The 18,692-nt window shown below is 39.9% G+C and overlaps 1 protein-coding gene across 1 annotated transcript in view; it reads left to right on the top strand.

The window, feature by feature from the left end:
* The window catches only part of zbbx (zinc finger, B-box domain containing), a 156,319-nt gene extending 146,218 nt beyond the window's left edge, over positions 1–10,101 (top strand). Inside the window, exons 26-28 of the mRNA XM_057838525.1 lie at positions 3,325–3,535; positions 5,121–5,274; positions 9,727–10,101. Coding sequence (XP_057694508.1) covers positions 3,325–3,535; positions 5,121–5,274; positions 9,727–9,787 — 426 coding nt within the window. The 3' untranslated portion in view covers positions 9,788–10,101. The remainder of the gene's footprint in view (positions 1–3,324; positions 3,536–5,120; positions 5,275–9,726) is intronic.
* The last annotated feature ends 8,591 nt before the right edge of the window (positions 10,102–18,692 follow it).

Consider the following 18,692-nt stretch of genomic DNA (forward strand, 5'->3'; position numbering starts at 1 on the left):
CTTCACAGTAGGTATGGTGCTCTTCGGATGCAATTCTGTATTCTTTCTCCTCCAAACACGAGAACCTGTGTTTCTACCAAAAAGTTCTATTTTGGTTTCATCTGATCATAACACATTCTCCCAGTCCTCTTCTGGATCATCCAAATTCTCTCTAGCGAACGACAGACGGGCCTGGATGTGTACTTGCTTCAGCAGGGCGAGAGTGCAGGATTTGAGTCCCTGGCAGCGCATTGTGTTACTGATAGTAGCCTTTGTTACTGTAGTCCCAGCTCTCTGTAGGTCATTCACTAGGTCCCCCCGTGTGGTTCTGGGATTTTTGCTCACCGTTCTTGTTAGTTACTAACGCCACGGAGTGAGATCTCGCATGGAGCCCCAGATCGAGGGAGATTATCAGTGGTCTTGTATGTCTTCTATTATCTAATAATTGCTCCCACAGTTGATTTCTTTACACCAAGTGTTTTACCTATTGCAGATTTAGTCTTCCCAGCCTGGTGCAGGTCTACAATTTTGCCTCTGGTGTCCTTCGACAGCTCTTTAGTCTTGGTCATAGTGGAGTTTGGAGTGTGACGGACTGAGGTTGTGGACAGGTGTCTTTTATACCGATAATGAGTTAAAACAGGTGCCATTAATACAGGTAACGAGTGGAGCCTCGTTAGACCTCGTTAGAAGTTAGACCTCTTTGACAGTCAGAAATCTTGCTTGTTTGTAGGTGACCAAATATTTATTTTCCACTCTAATTTGGAAATAAATTCTTTAAAAATCAAACAATGTGATTTCCTGTTTTTTTTCCCACATTCTGTCTCTCATGGTTGAGGTTTACCCATGTTGACAATTACAGGCCTCGCTAATCTTTTCAAGTAGGAGAACTTGCACAATTGGTGGTTGACTAAATACTTATTTGCCCCACTCTATATGACAAATTTAATTCCTTGTGTGTTCACTTGGTCTATGAAACATACTGCACATGCTACGATATTGTCATCTTTCAAATAAAACTTTGTTAGCCTTTTTCAGACTACACAATGAGTGCATGTCTCCTGCATATACAATTTAATGTGTAGACAATAAATAGAAAATGACAATAACAAGCCCCTGTAATTATGAATTATGATCACCTCTGTTACTTACTTTATTTTAGGGAAAAACTATGACTCAAGAAGCAACCCTTGACTTTCTTTGCTCAGGCGACTGTTAATATTTTCAGCAGAGGAAAAAATAGGATAATTTTGAAAACAGGATCATTTTTTTCAAATGTTGGTGATTCATCCATGCAGGTAAAAGTCATGTGGATAAATTAGCTATTACCTGTTGAAGTGACCGTAATTCTATTGTAAGAAATTAAATGAAAATATTACATAGATAAGTATGCCTTGCGGGTTAGGTTTTGTTGGGAAACAATGCGTACATGTTCATGTTTCTTAGGAAGTACGTTTTTCGTTAGAATTCAATGTTTCGTGTCACAGACTGTTACCTGTCAGGAAGATGTTCATGAATTGCAATGTGAATTTCTCTTCCTTTCTCATCATTCAGCCAAAGCAATTATTAAAATGGCATTAATTAACATTTGAACCACTCAAGAATACGAATCCATTGTGCTTTTTTTTTTATGTGACCAAAAGGTTCAGCTTTTTGATGCCCTGCCAACATTATGAGGCTAGAAGAGCATGTTGCGGACAATATGAGCAATGCCACTCTGGTTGCCAATGCATGTCATTACAAAATCTATGCTCAGGCAAAATCATTGCCATGCTTCACGTAACTATATAACTACTGATTATGCCATTGTTTCTTAGATGTAGACATTAATGGTATATCATTTTTTCTAATACAGTACAGGGTTATGTATAACATTATGTTTACAGACTGTATATATGATCACCCAACGTAGAAAACCAGAATCTGAGGTTTGAACCCAGAACCACAACACTTTTAAACAGGTTCAGTTTGATGATTTACAGTACTGTCGTTTTCATAGTTTGAATGTACTGTATATTAAGTGTTTATATAGTTAGCAGTAAAATTTATTAAACTATGTGGAAGCTATGGGGAAGCTCAAAGTGTGTCTGCCTATGAGTGCTTTGTGGCGGTGGAGGGGCTCAGCGGTACCTGCTGCTTGCAGAGTGACAGAAAGTCTACAAACACAAGCAGCTACCAAAAAAACAAAACAAAAAAAACAAACACCAGAAATAGAAGCTCGATTTTACTCTAGTCATTTTTAACAAAGAAAGTGTCACGAGGGTGATCAGGAAAAGTCTCTGGTTCAACTCAAAACAACGGAATGAAAACTGAAAAATTATTCTTGTGGATGTTAACCAACAATATTGCTGATTCGCTCATTTTGCTGTCAATCAAAAAGGGATTCAGCCTCAGACAGATCATTCAATCATCATACAGAAAAGCAGACAGTCAAGCCCTGCCCATAACTCATAGACCTCCAGAGACGCACAGCGTCCAATGGGCTCGACAAATCCAGCCTTTAGCCATTGACTCGTCTCGTTTCGCTGCAGTGGAACAATGCACTCTCAAGTCTGGAGATCCACACTGTCCACACTGTTTATAGGACTGTGAAGCTGTACGAATGAACGAAAAGTAAGCCACGTCGTAACCAGTGATAAAGAAGCTGATTCCAACCAAAAGTTAAGCGCGTTTCAGCGCATATCTCGTCAATGACATGTACATACAACTGTATGCATTTAATCTCGTTTTTTAAAAACATTTTTGGGGAAACTCAGCTTCCCTTGCAGTCTTACAGCAATCGCCTCTTGTGTAGACCAGAGTAAATTGTCAGTCATATCCATTAAAGATTACGTAAGTGGACTTTAAGAAGACTGACTGATTAAAAAATTTAGTGCTTAAAACATCAAATAATTGGCCTTATATTTTTTAAAAGTGAACAGATAGTTGTCATTGATATGGCACCCTGTAATTATGTGTACTTCACTGAGACTTTGCCTAATTAGTTTTTCATCTCGGGATCGCTTCCAAGCTTCTCTGTTATTGAGCTCTCATATAAATATATCGAGACAATAAAGGTTTCTTCCTTTTTGCCTGCATAAATGGAGATTAGATACCCACATCCTTGACAAATCATTAGCTTTTCTCTCCCATTTTTTTCTTTAAATGTATAATTATTCAGCTATGCAATGGCAGTTCATAGATTAGAATCAGCCTTTGATTCTTAATCAGGAAACATGATTTTTGGGACTAATTCAATTTCTATTTGTGTTTGACAGTACTGTTATAGTAGTAGATTAGGGAAGATTAGCATGAATCATATTTCGGCATGCTTTCTAATTTAGTACTTCTGCCTTTTTTTATTTGCAGATGTTTATTGGGAATTATGGAGAAAAGACAAGAGTGGAAATGACTGGAAAGGAACACAATGAGAATGGTAGAAAGGCTTTCAAGAATTCTCTTCTCAGTGGAGGGTATGATGAGGAAAAGTCTGCAAGATCTTTCCAGCAGGCTCTCAAGGATTGGAGAAACCGCAAGTGTGATATTGCCACAGAGCCTGTAACAATTTCGACTCAAACAGGTGAGGACTAAGGTTGCACGGTAAAAACACTACTTTGAAATATACAGTGGACCCTCATGATATGAGCACAGTCCGTTCCACGACTAAACTCATAACATGAATGTGCTCTTATCATAAATGTATTCGCGAGCCAGCCGAGCAGAAGGAGATGGAGAACAGGAAGCCATATATACATCTTAACATTCAAGGAAAAACAATTGTATAACATGAACAAAACAACATTTTTGGTGTAAGTAAACTGGAGGACATGGTTAATGTTCACTTGTAAGCAAGCACAACTGATTTAAATGCACTTCGATACCGGAGACGAGTATGAGCGGCAGGTGGGGACTCTGATGATGCGAAATGCTCGTATGCCACCTAGCGGGATGCCAAGGTACTTTTGGAGACAAAATTAAATAGACAGCTTAAATGCCCTCCGGTGGGATGCTGAGGCACTCGGACATGCCAAGCAAGAGACAGGCTTTGTATTTTACTGGTGCATTGAAAATTTGCTGGCATAGGACTCATTTTTTCTCATGACGATGCTCATATTGTGAAAAACTCATAAGCAGAGGTGCTTGTACCATGAGGACACTGTACTGTACAATCCTCAAGGAAAGGTAGATCAACTGATGCCAACCCCCTTTTGCCTCTGTATATCGATTGATCATATGATTGCGCGACCATCGTATCTTTTACTTTGAAATATTTGTTTCTTAATGTGACATGATAAAAAATATATGCAAATAAACAAAATGGTAATGCCATCCAAGTGTTTCTGAAGTTAAGGCAAAATATTTTCAGCATTACTTGTCTGCCGAGGTTCAGGCAACAACTTTTCTTTCTCTTAAGCCAGTTTTACAAAGTCCAGAGTTTTTCTACTGCCCCACTTCTTCGTTATATAGTGGTGTCTTAACACTGTCCAGAAAGTGCTTACCACTGCAGTATAGAAAATAATCCATGTTGGTTGTATTGAGATAACGAGTGAAGTGTTTGCAGTACACTCCACAGCACTCATTCCCCACAGTTATATGCATGACAAGCTGTGTTCCATCTCAAATTGGGTCTGCATGTGTAGCCGAGCATACAGTCATATTTGTATATTTATGTACTATGTGCTATTATATTAAGTGCTGGGGGTCGAGGTGTTTGGAGCTTTTTATTTGGTCTCCTGTTTTCTCTACCCTGCCACTTGGACAGACTCCCCCCCAGCCCCCTCCGCTCTACTCTGCAAATTACTGCCAGCCCCTTCAGCCCTAATTATTTCTGTCAAGCCACTGGCACACAGGTCCACTTTAAAGCTGCCACTATGGACTTCTAAAGTGTTGAGAGCAATCATAACGATTTCTTCCTTTCCTCGATCTGTGTTATTCTCTCTGAGGTAGTTGTAATGTACCAATGTTATTGTATACTGTATTACTACACTATATTATGTATGGGTCTTACTGATATCTGTCTATATTTTGGCACTTATAGTACGTATAGGGTGCAATCAAAAGGTGTTTTCTCATTTCTCAAAAGGTTTGTCTTGACACATTCTGAGCTTTCTTTTCTTCTCTCTGTAACCCAACTTTATTTTTGTACACTGTCCCCTCAATATAAGTGTCAGGTATAGCAGCTCAAGCTGACTTTCCTCGAGGGAGATGCCATGAAGCAAACCCAGAAAGATGGGAAGACAGCAAGGTACCCGTCAAGGTGGAGTTCCCTGAAAGCAGACTTACCTATATGGACAGGTTGCTTCTCAAGAAGCACCGCAGGTACATATTTATTCACGTTTAGTGTTTGTTTTCGTTTTTGTTTTAAATAAGAACATAATGTCATGGCTCGCTTGAGTTTCCAGTTATTTCTACAACTCTGATTTTTCTCCGATAGAGTGATTGGAACAGATACTTCTTTATCACAAAAAATATTCATGAAGTTTGGTTCTTTATGACTTTATTATGGGTTAACAGAAAAGGTGATCAAATCTGCTGGGTCAAAAATATACATACATGGATCTTAAAAAGCGAGTCATTGACTTGAACAAGTCAGGATAGTCACTTGGAGCCATTTCAAAGGCACCTGCAGGTCCCAAGAGCAACAGTGCAAACAATTGTTTGTAAGTATAAAGTGCATGGCACTGTTTTGTCACTGCCACGATCAGGAAGAAAACGCAAGCTATCACCTGCTTCTGAGAGAAAATTGGTCAGGACGGTGAAGATTCAACCGAGAATCACCAAAAAGCAGATCTGCCAAGAATTAGAAGCTGCTGGAACACAGGTGTCAGTGTCCACAGTCAAGCGTGTTTTGCATCTCCATGGACTGAGAGGCTGCCGTGCAAGAAGGAAGCCCTTGCTCCAAAAGCGGCACCTTAAGGCTCGACTGATGTTTGCTGCTGATCACATGGACAAAGATAAGACCTTCTGGAGGAAAGTTCTGTGGTCAGACGAAACAAAAACCGAGCTGTTTGGCTGCAAGGCCCAGCAATATGTTTGGAGGAGAAAAGGTGAGGCCTTTAACCCCAAGTACACCATGCTTACCGTCAAGCACGGTGGTGGTAGTATTATGCTGTGGGGCTGTTTTGCTTCCAATGGAACTGGTGCTTGACAGAGAGTAAATGGGATAATGAAGAAGGAGGATTCCCTTCAAATTCTTCAAGATAACCTAACGTCATCAGCCCAAAGATTATGCCTTGGGCGCAGTTGGGTGTTCCAACAGGACAATGACCCCAAACACACATCAAAAGTGGTAATGGAATGGCTAAATCAGGCTAGAATTAAGGTTTTCTAATGGCCTTCCCAAAGACCTGACTTAAACCCAATTTAGAACTTGTGGACAATGCTGAAGAAACAAGTCCATGTCAGAAAGCCATCAAATTTAACTGAACTGCACCAATTCTGTCAAGAGGAGTGGTCAAAGATTCAACCAGAAGCTTGCCAGAAGCTTGTGGATGGCTACCAAAAGCGCCTAATTGAAGTGAAAATGGCCAAGGGACATGTTACCAAATATTAGCGCTGCTGTATGTACATTTTTTGACCCAGCAGATTTGATCACTTTTTTCTGTTCACCCATAATAAAGTCATAAAAGAACCAAACTTCATGAATGTTTTTTGTGACAAAGAAGTATCTGTTCCAATCACTCTATCAGAGAAAAATCAGAGTTGTAGAAATAACTGGAAACTCAAGAGAGCCATGACATTATGTTCTTCACAAGTGTATGTAAACTTTTGACCACAACTATATATATATATATATATATATATATATATATATATATATATATATATATATATATATATATATATATATATACAGTGGGGCAAATACAGTGCCCTCCATAATTATTGGATTTATAATAATTACATGTTTTTTAGCTTCTAGTATTTTTCTAAATAATATGGGACCTTAATGGAAAAAAAGAGAAAATTCCAACCTTCAATACAAGTGCATTTATTCAGTGGGGAAAAAATCCCACATAAAGAAATTATTTGACATCAAATAATGTGTGTCACAATTATTAGCACGCCTGGTGTTAATACTTTGTACAACCCCCTTTTGCCAACAAAATAGCACCTAATCTTTTCCTATAATGTTTCAAAAGATGGGAAAAGACAGAAAGAGGGATCTTCAGCTTTCAGGCTGAGGGCAACAGATTTTGATTTAAAATGTCCTGGTACTTCAAAGCATTCATGATGCCATGCACCCTAACAAGGTTCCCAGGGCCTTTGGAAACGAAACAACCCCACAGCATCACTGACCCACCCCCATACTTCACAGTGGGTATGAGGTGCTGTCTACACGCCAAAAAGCTGTTTGGGAGGCATGCACAGAGAAAACCTTTCCTCACTCACAATCATAAACGCAAACGTCTGGAGTTCGCCAAGCAGTATTGTGGCTTCAACTGGGACCGTGTGCTTTGGTCAGATGAGACGAAGATTGAGCTTTTTGGCAACAAACACTCTAAGTGGGTCTGGCGTGCCACGAAAGATGCGCATGCTGAAAAGCACCTCATACCCACTGTGAAGTATGGGGGTGGGTCAGTGATGCTGTGGGGCTGTTTTGCTTCCAAAGGCCCTGGGAACCTTGTTAGGGTGCATGGCATCATGAATGCTTTGAAGTACTAGGACATTTTAAATCAAAGTCTGTTGCCCTCTGCCCAAAAGCTGAAGATGGGTCGTCACTGGGTCTTTCAGCAAGACAATGACCCTAAACATATGGCCAAATCTACACAGGAATGGTTCACCAGACACAAAATCAAGCTTCTCCCATGGCCATCTCAGTCCCCAGACCTCAACCCCATTGAAAACCTTTGGAGTGAGCTGAAGAGGAGAGTACAGAGGAGAGGACCCAGGTCTCTGGATGATTTAGAGAGATTCTGCAAAGAGGAATGGCTGAAGATCTGTCTTTTCTCATCTTGTGAAACATTATAGGAGAAGATTAGGTGCTGTTTTGTTGGCAAAAGGGGGTTGTACAAAGTATTAACACCAGGGGTGCTAATAATTGTGACACACATTATTTGATGTCAAATAATTATTTCTTTATGTGGGATTTTTTCCCCACTGAATAAATGCACTTGTATTTAAGGTTGGATTTTTCTCTTTTTTTCCATTAAGGTCCCATATTATTTAGGAAAAAAACAAATTTTAGAAGCTAAAAAACACAATTATCATAAATCCAAAATTATGGAGGGCACTGTAAGTAGTCAACCACTAATTGTGCAAGTTCTCCCACTTGAAAATATTAGCGAGGCCTGTAATTGACAACATGGGTAAACCTCAACCATGAGAGACGGAATGTGGAAAAAAAACAGAAAATCACATTGTTTGATTTTTTTAAAGAAGTTATTTGCAAATAATCGTGGAAAATAAATATTTGCTCAATACCAAAAGTTCATCTCAATACTTTGTTATGTACCCTTTGTTGGCAATAACGGAGGCCAAACATTTTCTGTAACTCTTCACAAGCTTTTCACAGACTTGCTGGTATTTTGGCCCATTCCTCCATGCAGATCTCCTCTAGAGCAGTGATGTTTTGGGGCTGTTTTTGGGCAACATGGACTTTCAACTCCCTCTCTCCACAGATTTTCTATGGGATTGAGATCTGGAGACTGGCTTGGCCACTCAAGGACCTTGAAATGCTTCTTACGTAGCCACTCTTTTGTTGCCCTGGCTGTGTGTTTGGGATCATTGTCATGCTGAAAGACCCAGCCACGTCTCACTCAAAATCTCTCGATACACTGGCCCCATTCATTCTTTCCTTTACACAGATCAGTCGTCCTGGTCCCTTTGCAGACAAACAGCCCCAAAACATGATATTTCCACCACATGCTTCACAGTGGGTATGGTGTTTCTTCTGATGCAATTCAGTTTTCTTTCTTCGCCAAACACGAGAACCTGTGTTTCTACCAAAAAGTTCTATTTTGGAAAACACATTCTCCCAGTCCTCTTCTGGATCATCCAATGCTCTCTAGCGAACCCCAGACGGGCCTGGACGTGTACTGGCTTCAGCAGGGGGACACATCTGGCAGTGCTGGATTTAAGTCCCTGGCGACTCAATGTGTTTCTGATAGTAGCCTTTGTTACTGTGGTCCCAGCTCTCTGTAGGTCATTCACTAGGTCCGCCCATGTGGTTCTGGGATTTTTGCTCACCGTTCTTATTATCATTTTGACGCCACGGGGTGAGATCTTGCATGGAGCCCAGATCAAGGGAGATTATCAGTGGTCTTGTATGTCCTCCTTTTTCTAGTAATTGCTCCCACAGTTGATTTCTTTACACCAAGCGTTTTACCTATTGCAGATTCAGTCTTCCCAGTTTGGAGTGTGACTGACTGAGGTTGTGGACAGGTGTCTTTTATACCGATAATAAGTTAAAACAGGTGCCATTAATACAGGTAACGAGTGGAGCCTCATTAGACCTCATTAGAAGAAGTTAGAAGACCTCTTTGTCAGCCAGAAATCTTGCTTGTTTGTAGGTGACCAAATACTTATTTTCCACTCTAATTTTGAAATAAATTCTTTAAAATCAAACAATGTGATTTTCTTTTCTTTTTTTTTCTTTTTTTCCACATTCTGTCTCTCATGGTTGAGGTGGTTGATAATTACCCATGTTGACAATTACAGGCCTCTCTAATCTTTTCAAGTAGGAGAACTTGCACAATTGGTGGTTGACTAAATACTTATTTGCCCCACTGGATCTGTCGATCCATTTTCAACACCGGTTATCCTGATCAGATTCACAGGGTTCCAGAGCCTATCCAAGCTACCTTCAGGCATCAGGCGAACTACACCCTGAACTGGTTTCCGTTGAAGTCAATCCAATGTACCACTACACTATCAGTGACAGTTTTTTTTTTTTTTTTTTAATAAACTGTAAATATGTATTATTCAATGTCTTGCTTACCAGTCACTAATGTAAAAATATAGGTCATCTGCATAGTGATGTCAATTCAAAGACCATAAGGAATTTCAGGATTCAGACAATAAAGCGGACAAACATGAATCATTGTGTAAGAATGTACTGGTAATGGAAGCTCAAATGGTTTTTAAATCCAAGCTGAATGCTTTTTATAAGTCCCGACATTTATTAATGAAAAAAAGACTGCTGCTTTGCCTCTATCAATAACCTAAATCTGATAAATGCGTGTGATTTTTGTAGTATAACAAAATTGATTGTGTTTCAAAATGTATCTAAAATAAATCTTAAAATGGTCATCTTTAATATATCTATAAACTTATTTTATCAAGCCTTGCATATTGCTTAAAATCCGTAATTATTATTTGATGTGTGTTAGTTGTTGCATGTATGCACAAACATCTTATTTTTATTTATTTTTTCTTTTACACAAACCTTTGGTGTACAAAGCATTCTCTCAGCACACGTTTTGCTGTTGACTTCTTGAGCGCTTGGCTTGAGCAAGTCCCATAATTACAGCCCTTTATTTAAGCGGCACCTCTCGGACTGAGTAGCCCACCGGAGACCGGGCTAGAGGGAGTGAGAACGAGAGTGCACTTTTAGGGCCCACTGACCACCTTAGCAGGACTGCTTTAAGTCTCCTGCTACAGCAGCCTTTAAGTGCGGAACTGAGCAGGGAGCCAATCTAAGTGCAATAAGCCTGCAGCCATGATGGCGGCAGAGCTTAATGAAGAGACGGAGGGACTGGCTGGCTGGGAGAAAGAAAGGGTGAGAGGCTGAATTTTAACAAGTTTCCTAGAGTGAAGGCAGGATAGAGTGTGATGTTTTATAGAACTCACTAAGGGGAGAGGTGTATTAGAGTCGTAAACATCACCAGTCGTGTGACTTAAGGGGGTTGTCAGGCTGATTACCCGAATTCTCTGGGTGTTGTGAGTGAGCACCATCTTTCATCAATGACACAGTCAAAAGTTTGTCTTGTAAGACAGTGAACCCTTTAAGAAAATCTGAAAAACTCAGATTTACTCTATTACCTTTGCCAAAGAGTTTATGGAGATTCATTTTTTTCTTTAACATTATCCAATAAAAACACTAAAGCACTTTATACCGACTATTGTACCTAGGAAAAAAAAGTAAAATAGATGTTTGCAATTTGACTTGAATGTTCAATGCATAATGCACTTCAAAAGGCGATATTGTGCAATTCTTTTAAGTCTCAGTTTTAAATTAAACTGTTTGTTTCAGCCTCCAGATCATGTAGATTTTTAAAACCTGTTCCAGTCCACTGATCGTCACAGATCCTTATATCCTGCAGACCTGATGATGAAATGAATCAGAAAGTCTCATGTATAATTCTACAGTTTAACTGGATCATAAATCTGTGGTGACCTTGAAAGGATCTATTTTTCTCATTTCCTCCTCCTCCTCCCACTGCCGCTGAAACTTCAACAAATCCGATAGATCACAGAATAGTGTTTCATCAGAAAATACGTTTGCTTCCTAGACCTTACAGAATTGTTGTCTCTTTGACATGTTTTGAAAGTCAGGATTGCAGTTTTCTCTTACATATCAATCTTACCATATCTTACCTGTATATTGAGGAGCAGAAGTATTTGCACCCTTTATGATTTTGCACGTTCACCCACTGAGAAAATAGGTAGAGATCTGAAAGTTCAATCATAGATGCATTTCCATTTATAGACATAATCTAAAAAAAATCTGGAACTCACATTGTATGATTTTTCAATTATTTATTTGTAATTTACTGGGGTTCATAGATGTTTGTACAGTGCTAAAATGTAGTCCAGAAGCCTCTGTTTGCATATACAGGGGTCAGATGCTTTCTGTCGTTGTTCACCAGGTTTTCACATTTGGAAACAGGGATTTTGGCCCATTTCTCCACACAAACATTTCTTAAGATCTGTCAGGTTTCGGGGCTGTCATTGACAAACACGAAGTTTCAGCTCCATCCAAAGATTTTTTATTGGATTGAGTCTTAGAAAGTGGCTAGGCCACTCCAGAGCCTTGATATGCTTTTTACGCAGCCACTCCTTGGTCAGCCTGGCTGTGTGCTTAGGATCATTGTCATGTTGGAAGATCCAGCCACAACTCATCTTCAATTCTCTGACTGAGGTAAGGAGGTTGTGGCTCAAAATCTGACAATCCATTTCACCATTCATCTTTATACAGTACAGACGTCCTATCCCCTTTCCCGAAAAGCAGCTCCAAAGCTTGGTTTCCACCCCCATACTTCACAGTGGGGATGGTGTTCTTGGGATTGCACTCATCCTTTTTCCTCCACACACGACGAGTAAAGCTTGCACCAAAAAGTTCTACTTTGGTCTCATTTGACCAAATGACTTTCTCCCATGACCCCTCTGCATCATTCAGAAGGTCCCTGGCAAACTTCAGATGGCCCTTTGCATGTACTTGCTTCAACAAGGGAACCCTCTGAGCAATGCATGATTTTAAACCATTTCACCATAGTGCTCTACTGACAGAAGCCTTTGAAACTGTGCATCTGGCTCTCTTCAGGTCATTGACCAGCTCCTGCCGTTTCGTTGTAGGAGAGATGCCCCACGGGGAGAGATTTTACATGGAGCCCCAGTCCGAGGTAGATTATCAGTAATGTTTAGCATTTTCTATTTTCTAACAATTGCTGCAACTGTTTATTATCACCAAGCTGCTTTTCAATAGTCCCATAGCCTTTTCCAGATTTGTGGAGCTCAACTATTTTTTTCTCTGGTGTCTTTCGAAAGCTCTCTGGTCTTCCCCATGGTAGCAGTTGGATTATGACTGACTGTGGGGTGCACAAGTGACAATAATGAGCTCAAACGGGTGGTGGGTGGGTGGTCAGTCATGGGGTAAAGTTTTTTTTTTTTTTTTTAAATGTAGACTGACACCTCTTTGAGTGTCATAATTATTGCTGATTCTCAGGGGTGCAAATACTATGTGTGTATATGTGATTTTAAATGCATCTATGATTGAAATTTCAGATCTCTACCTATTTTCTAAGTGAAATTTGGGGAGGTCATTTCATTTTATCAGCAACCAAGCACAAATATTATACATTACAGTAGTAATAAAACAAAACAAACTGTTTACTAGTTCAGTTATTCCGGTAACGACAAACAAAACACTCTCAATCTCACTAAAAATCACTCCCAAATCAAGTTTTCATCTTTAGTATCACTTTTGAACAACTACACCAACTTGAAGATGAGGGCGCGGCTCGAGTATAAGTATCAACATATAAGTCACACCTGAGTAAAGGTCGCAGGCCCAGCCAAACTGTGTAAAAAGCGCGACTTATAGTCCGGAAAATACAATATGTTTCAGCGCAATTAAAACTGAGAGATGGTGGCCTAAATGTGACTAAAAATGTATTTTCGGTTTCTCTTCAAAACACTTATTTTTTTAACTGAAACAACAGTACTGAAACAGGAAGTTGCTTTGCCGCAAGCAAAAGCCTTGGTAAAGTGCACTTTTGGAGTGCACTCGATAATTCATTAACGGTGTGGTGGCTTGGTGCAGCGATTAGCACGGACAGCACCGCGGTATTCACTTCCCACCTATAGGTCTTCTCAATTTTTACCCGCTTTGAGCCATTTAAAACATTACAAAGTTGTCTTTCCATCTCGGAAAACTTATTTTGTTCTCGTACCCGCATGACAAGCTCTTTTATCACGGTGACTTGTCTGCACTACATTGCATTCAAGGGGCACTGCAACAAGAATTTCAAAATGATCCCTTCAATTACCACCTGAAAACACAAATGAAAATGACAGAACACCAAAACATAAAACATAGTGAAAATTAAGGACAGAGCAACTGTCTGTGAATGAGTTGTTAACTATTAGAATTGTGAACATGATTTTTACTGTATAGTGGGGTAAAGCTAAATATTTAATTTTTTGTTTTATCTTATTTTATGTTGTGCATTTTTAAATGTCAGTACATCAAACCAGGGGTCCTTTTTTTGCACCACGGACCAGTGTGATTTGGGTCTTGTTTTTCACCGACCAGTGTTTTGACAAATTTTGCAACCCATCAAAAACTTCAACTATGCGGTTCTGCGCATGCGCGTAACATTAAAATGGCCGCGAATGCAGCGATTCCTAAGTAAACACGACAAACTTTCTTTAAAGAAAGGAATATTAACTTACGTTTGATCGTGGATGGAAATGTAGAAAAGTTCTCCTCTGACCCATCCTTCCATGTTAGCAGCACACAGCTAACGCCTTCGCTGTGTCGTTAAGCATTAATTAAGAAGCACGCTTCACAAAGATGCGATGTTGGAAAGTGTAACAAGGTTTTCGGTGTTCTTGTAGTGCTGTCAGGATATTCCGGAATTACTTTAATTGTCTCAAATGTATGTTTGCGGTCGCCGTCATTTGCGATCTCTACAAGCTGATCCTCCTGTTGCACAGACATGCTCGAATCACTCGGTTTATTCACAAACGGGTCACGAATCCACTCTTTCGCAGTTCGTGGGTCTTCGAGGTTGTAGGCTCATCTTCTGGTTCGTCAGGTGCTCTTTTTTGCCGTAAAAAAATCACTCCAAAGACGTCTGTTTTCCTGTCATTTTTGCTCGTGTGGGGGAACAAATGTGCTGCGCCCGCGACCTAGTCATACGTTATTATGAAGCGCACATAGATATATATACAAAACAAGTTGTACTGCTTGCAATCCAATCAATGGGCTTCTATTATGACATTCTAATCTATACTGTAGTATTATATCTAGAGTAGACAGGGATATTGATGTGTTAAGCAGGGGCACAGGCCAAAGTTAATTCGGCCAGAATGCTGTCGTTAACAAAATATCATTTATCTGCGGCCCGGTAGCAAATGCGCCACGGACCGGTACCGGTCCGCGGCCCGATGGATGGGGACCCCTGCATCAAACCATTTAGCAACAAAAAAATAAAAAATCTGAACAATAAGTGGTTTAAGTATACAGTAAGTGTATACAGTTTGTATTCATTCATTCATATTCCGTTACCCCTTATCTTTACGAGGATCATGGGCAGTAAATTTGTGTATAATATATACAGTGCCTTGCAAAAGTATTCGGCCCCCTTGAATCTTGCAACCTTTCGCCACATTTGAGGCTTCAAACATAAAGATATGAAATTTAATTTTTTTGTCAAGAATCAACAACAAGTGGGACACAATCGTGAAGTGGAACAATATTTATTGGATAATTTAAACTTTTTTAACAAATAAAAAAGTGAAAAGTGGGGCGTGCAATATTATTCGGCCCCTTTACTTTCAGTGCAGCAAACTCACTCCAGAAGTTCAGTGAGGATCTCTGAATGATCCAATGTTGTCCTAAATGACCGATGATGATAAATAGAATCAACCTGTGTGTAATCAAGTCTCCGTATAAATGCACCTGCTCTGTGATAGTCTCAGGGTTCTTTTTAAAGTGCAGAGAGCATTATGAAAACCAAGGAACACACCAGGCAGGTCCGAGATACTGTTGTGGAGAAGTTTAAAGCCGGATTTGGATACAAAAAGATTTCCCAAGCTTTAAACATCTCAAGGAGCACTGTGCAAGCCATCATATTGAAATGGAAGGCGCATCAGACCACTGCAAATCTACCAAGACCCGGCCGTCCTTCCAAACTTTCTTCTCAAACAAGGAGAAAACTGACTAGAGATGCAGCCAAGAGGCCCATGATCACTCTGGATGAACTGCAGAGATCTACAGCTGAGGTGGGAGAGTCTGTCCATAGGACAACAATCAGTCGTACACTGCACAAATCTGGCCTTTATGGAAGAGTGGCAAGAAGAAAGCCATTTCTCAAAGATATCCATAAGAAGTCTTGTTTAAAGTTTGCCACAAGCCACCTGGGAGACACACCAAACATGTGGAAGAAGGTGCTCTGGTCAGATGAAACCAAAATTGAACTTTTTGGCCACAATGCAAAACGATATGTTTGGCGTAAAAGCAACACAGCTCATCACCCTGAACACACCATCCCCACTGTCAAACATGGTGGTGGCAGCATCATGGTTTGGGCCTGCTTTTCTTCAGCAGGGACAGGGAAGATGGTTAAAATTGACGGGAAGATGGATGCAGCCAAATACAGGAACATTCTGGAAGAAAACCTGTTGGTATCTGCACAAGACCTGAGACTGGGACGGAGAGTTATCTTCCAACAGGACAATGATCCAAAACATAAAGCCAAATCTACAATGGAATGGTTAAAAAATAAACGTATCCAGGTGTTAGAATGGCCAAGTCAAAGTCCAGACCTGAATCCAATCGAGAATCTGTGGAAAGAGCTGAAGACTGCTGTTCACAAACACTCTCCATCCAACCTCACTGAGCTCGAGCTGTTTTGCAAGGAAGAATGGGCAAGAATGTCAGTCTCTCGATGTGCAAAACTGATAGAAACATACCCCAAGCGACTTGCAGCTGTAATTGGAGCAAAAGGTGGCGCTACAAAGTATTAACGCAAGGGGGCCGAATAATATTGCACGCCCCACTTTTCAGTTTTTTATTTGTTAAAAAAGTTAAATTATCCAATAAATTTTGTTCCACTTCACGATTGTGTCCCACTTGTTGTTGATTCTTGACAAAAAATTAAAATTTTATATCTTTATGTTTGAAGCCTGAAATGTGGCGAAAGGTTGCAAAGTTCAAGGGGGCCGAATACTTTTGCAAGGCACTGTATTTTTTATTATTATTATCATTTAAATAATTTGAATAATAATCTGGTTTCGGCTTTTCCCCTGTTTTCTCAAACGGCGCATCACTTCTAATAGACCTAACATCCGTTTCTACCCCAGAGCCCTGTCATCGCCCTGAATAAACTTGAATATTGAACGATAATATGCAATAACAAATTCATTGTTGTGCTCTGTTGGTACTCAAAAACACCCCCCAAACAATTCTTGCCCTTCTATTATTTGCTTTTCACTTGCCGTATTTTTTGGACTATAAGGCACACTGGATTACAGTGCACACCCTCAAGGAATGAGTAATTTTCATACATGAGGCGCATGTGATTATAAGGAACATTTGCCTATTTTTATTTCACGGATGAACAATAGATACAGCATATTGAAATTTGCTGCACGTCGGAAATGCTTAGACATGGATAGTCAGAATGAGCCAAAATTTCCTGCTGCAGTTAGATAGTGCACATTTCTCCGACCCTGCACTTTGCCCTACTGGGAGGAATTAACTTACCTAGGAAGGTAGTGTTAAGGACATGAGTCTGGAGTGAAGGTGAGCTGTAAATCTGGATAGATAACTTTATGTATACATGTATGCATATGTGAGGCCACAGAATAGTAAGCTGGACAGACTAAAATAGTGAAACTAGAGACTGGAATAAGCAGAAGAGTTAAATATCAAAAGATGGCTCTCTCTTGCATTGGGCTGGATGCATTGTCCTTCTTGTCCATCTCTGGCACACTAATGGATAATCACAGGCTCTGATTGTATGGGCAGAGAGATGTCAGGGGTGGCTCGTACTTGACAAGTTGCACTCTGCCAATCTAAGGAGATGGACGAGGGAGAAAGTAGAGGGTAGAAGGGTCCACCTCCCCATCTGAATCTCTGGCCTGTCAAGGTAGCATCCTAGGTCTTAAACCCCCATTGGTGGCTGCTTGACATATTAAAACCTCCCTCAATTTCAAACCCACAGACCCTGAAAACTTTCATTTTGAATATGTCAAAATTTGCTGCAATCCTGGAATCAAATAGCTCAGCCATCATTGGTAACCGTTTCCTGTAGTTTACAAACGTGAATGATTATACCCCAACATATGGGCAAGAAAATCTGAAAAATGAATGTCCTTTCAGAATAATTTTATAATATATAATCACACACAAAAAAAACGTTTTCAGTTGGCACAGATTTTTTTCTAATTATTTTAACCTTGCAAAATTCAGTACACAATAATAAAAGGCAAGGGCAAAATTTGTAATTATTACATTACAATATACAAAAATTCAAAAGCATTTCTTTATTTAAAAAGTCAGGACTTGAAGCGGCATTAAAATATAAGTCAACTAAACATGTATTTCCTTGAATTATATATTCTTTTGACAACTGTAGTCAAATCAAAATGATTCCATATAAAAACCTTAATTGGCTTTATTGAAAACACCACCTTTTTTAATTATGCGCCACCATTCATTCACCTTCCATACCGCTTATCCTCTCAAGGGTTGTGGAACCTATCCCATCTAACTATGGGCAGGAAGCGGGGTACACCCTGACGTGGTTGCCAGGCAATTGAAAGGCACACATAGACAAAACAATTACACAAACTCACAATCATATCCATGGAGAATTTAGTGTTCAATTTGCCTACCTTGCATGTTTTTGGCATAAAGAATGGATGGAAGGAAGTCTGAGTACCCGGAAAAAACTCACCCAGGCACTGGGAGAACATGCAAACGCCTCACACAAAGGCTAAAGTCCAGGATTGAACCTTTGATATCAGAACTGTGAGGCGGACGTGCTATCCATTCACCCACCAAGGCACCACGATACTTTTCAATATTGTTCTGCAAAGTTGAAGTGCACTGGGTGAGTAAGCACATATAGGCAGACTTCAACCGAGTCGTTTGTTTTATTTAGACAAAAAATTATTGTCACACAGTATCAACATCGCACATCGTTTTCACATACACACGTATTGTTTGTGAATGTCTGAGAGCGAAGGGGCTACACGGGGCCAGGTCCAAATCAAGCTAGCAAAATGACTTTGACCCAGTGTATTAAAAGGCTTATATTTGCATGTAAGCTAATGTGTATACCAAA

Source organism: Corythoichthys intestinalis, chromosome 6 (genome assembly GCF_030265065.1).
Source record: "Corythoichthys intestinalis isolate RoL2023-P3 chromosome 6, ASM3026506v1, whole genome shotgun sequence".
Taxonomy (NCBI): domain Eukaryota; kingdom Metazoa; phylum Chordata; class Actinopteri; order Syngnathiformes; family Syngnathidae; genus Corythoichthys; species Corythoichthys intestinalis.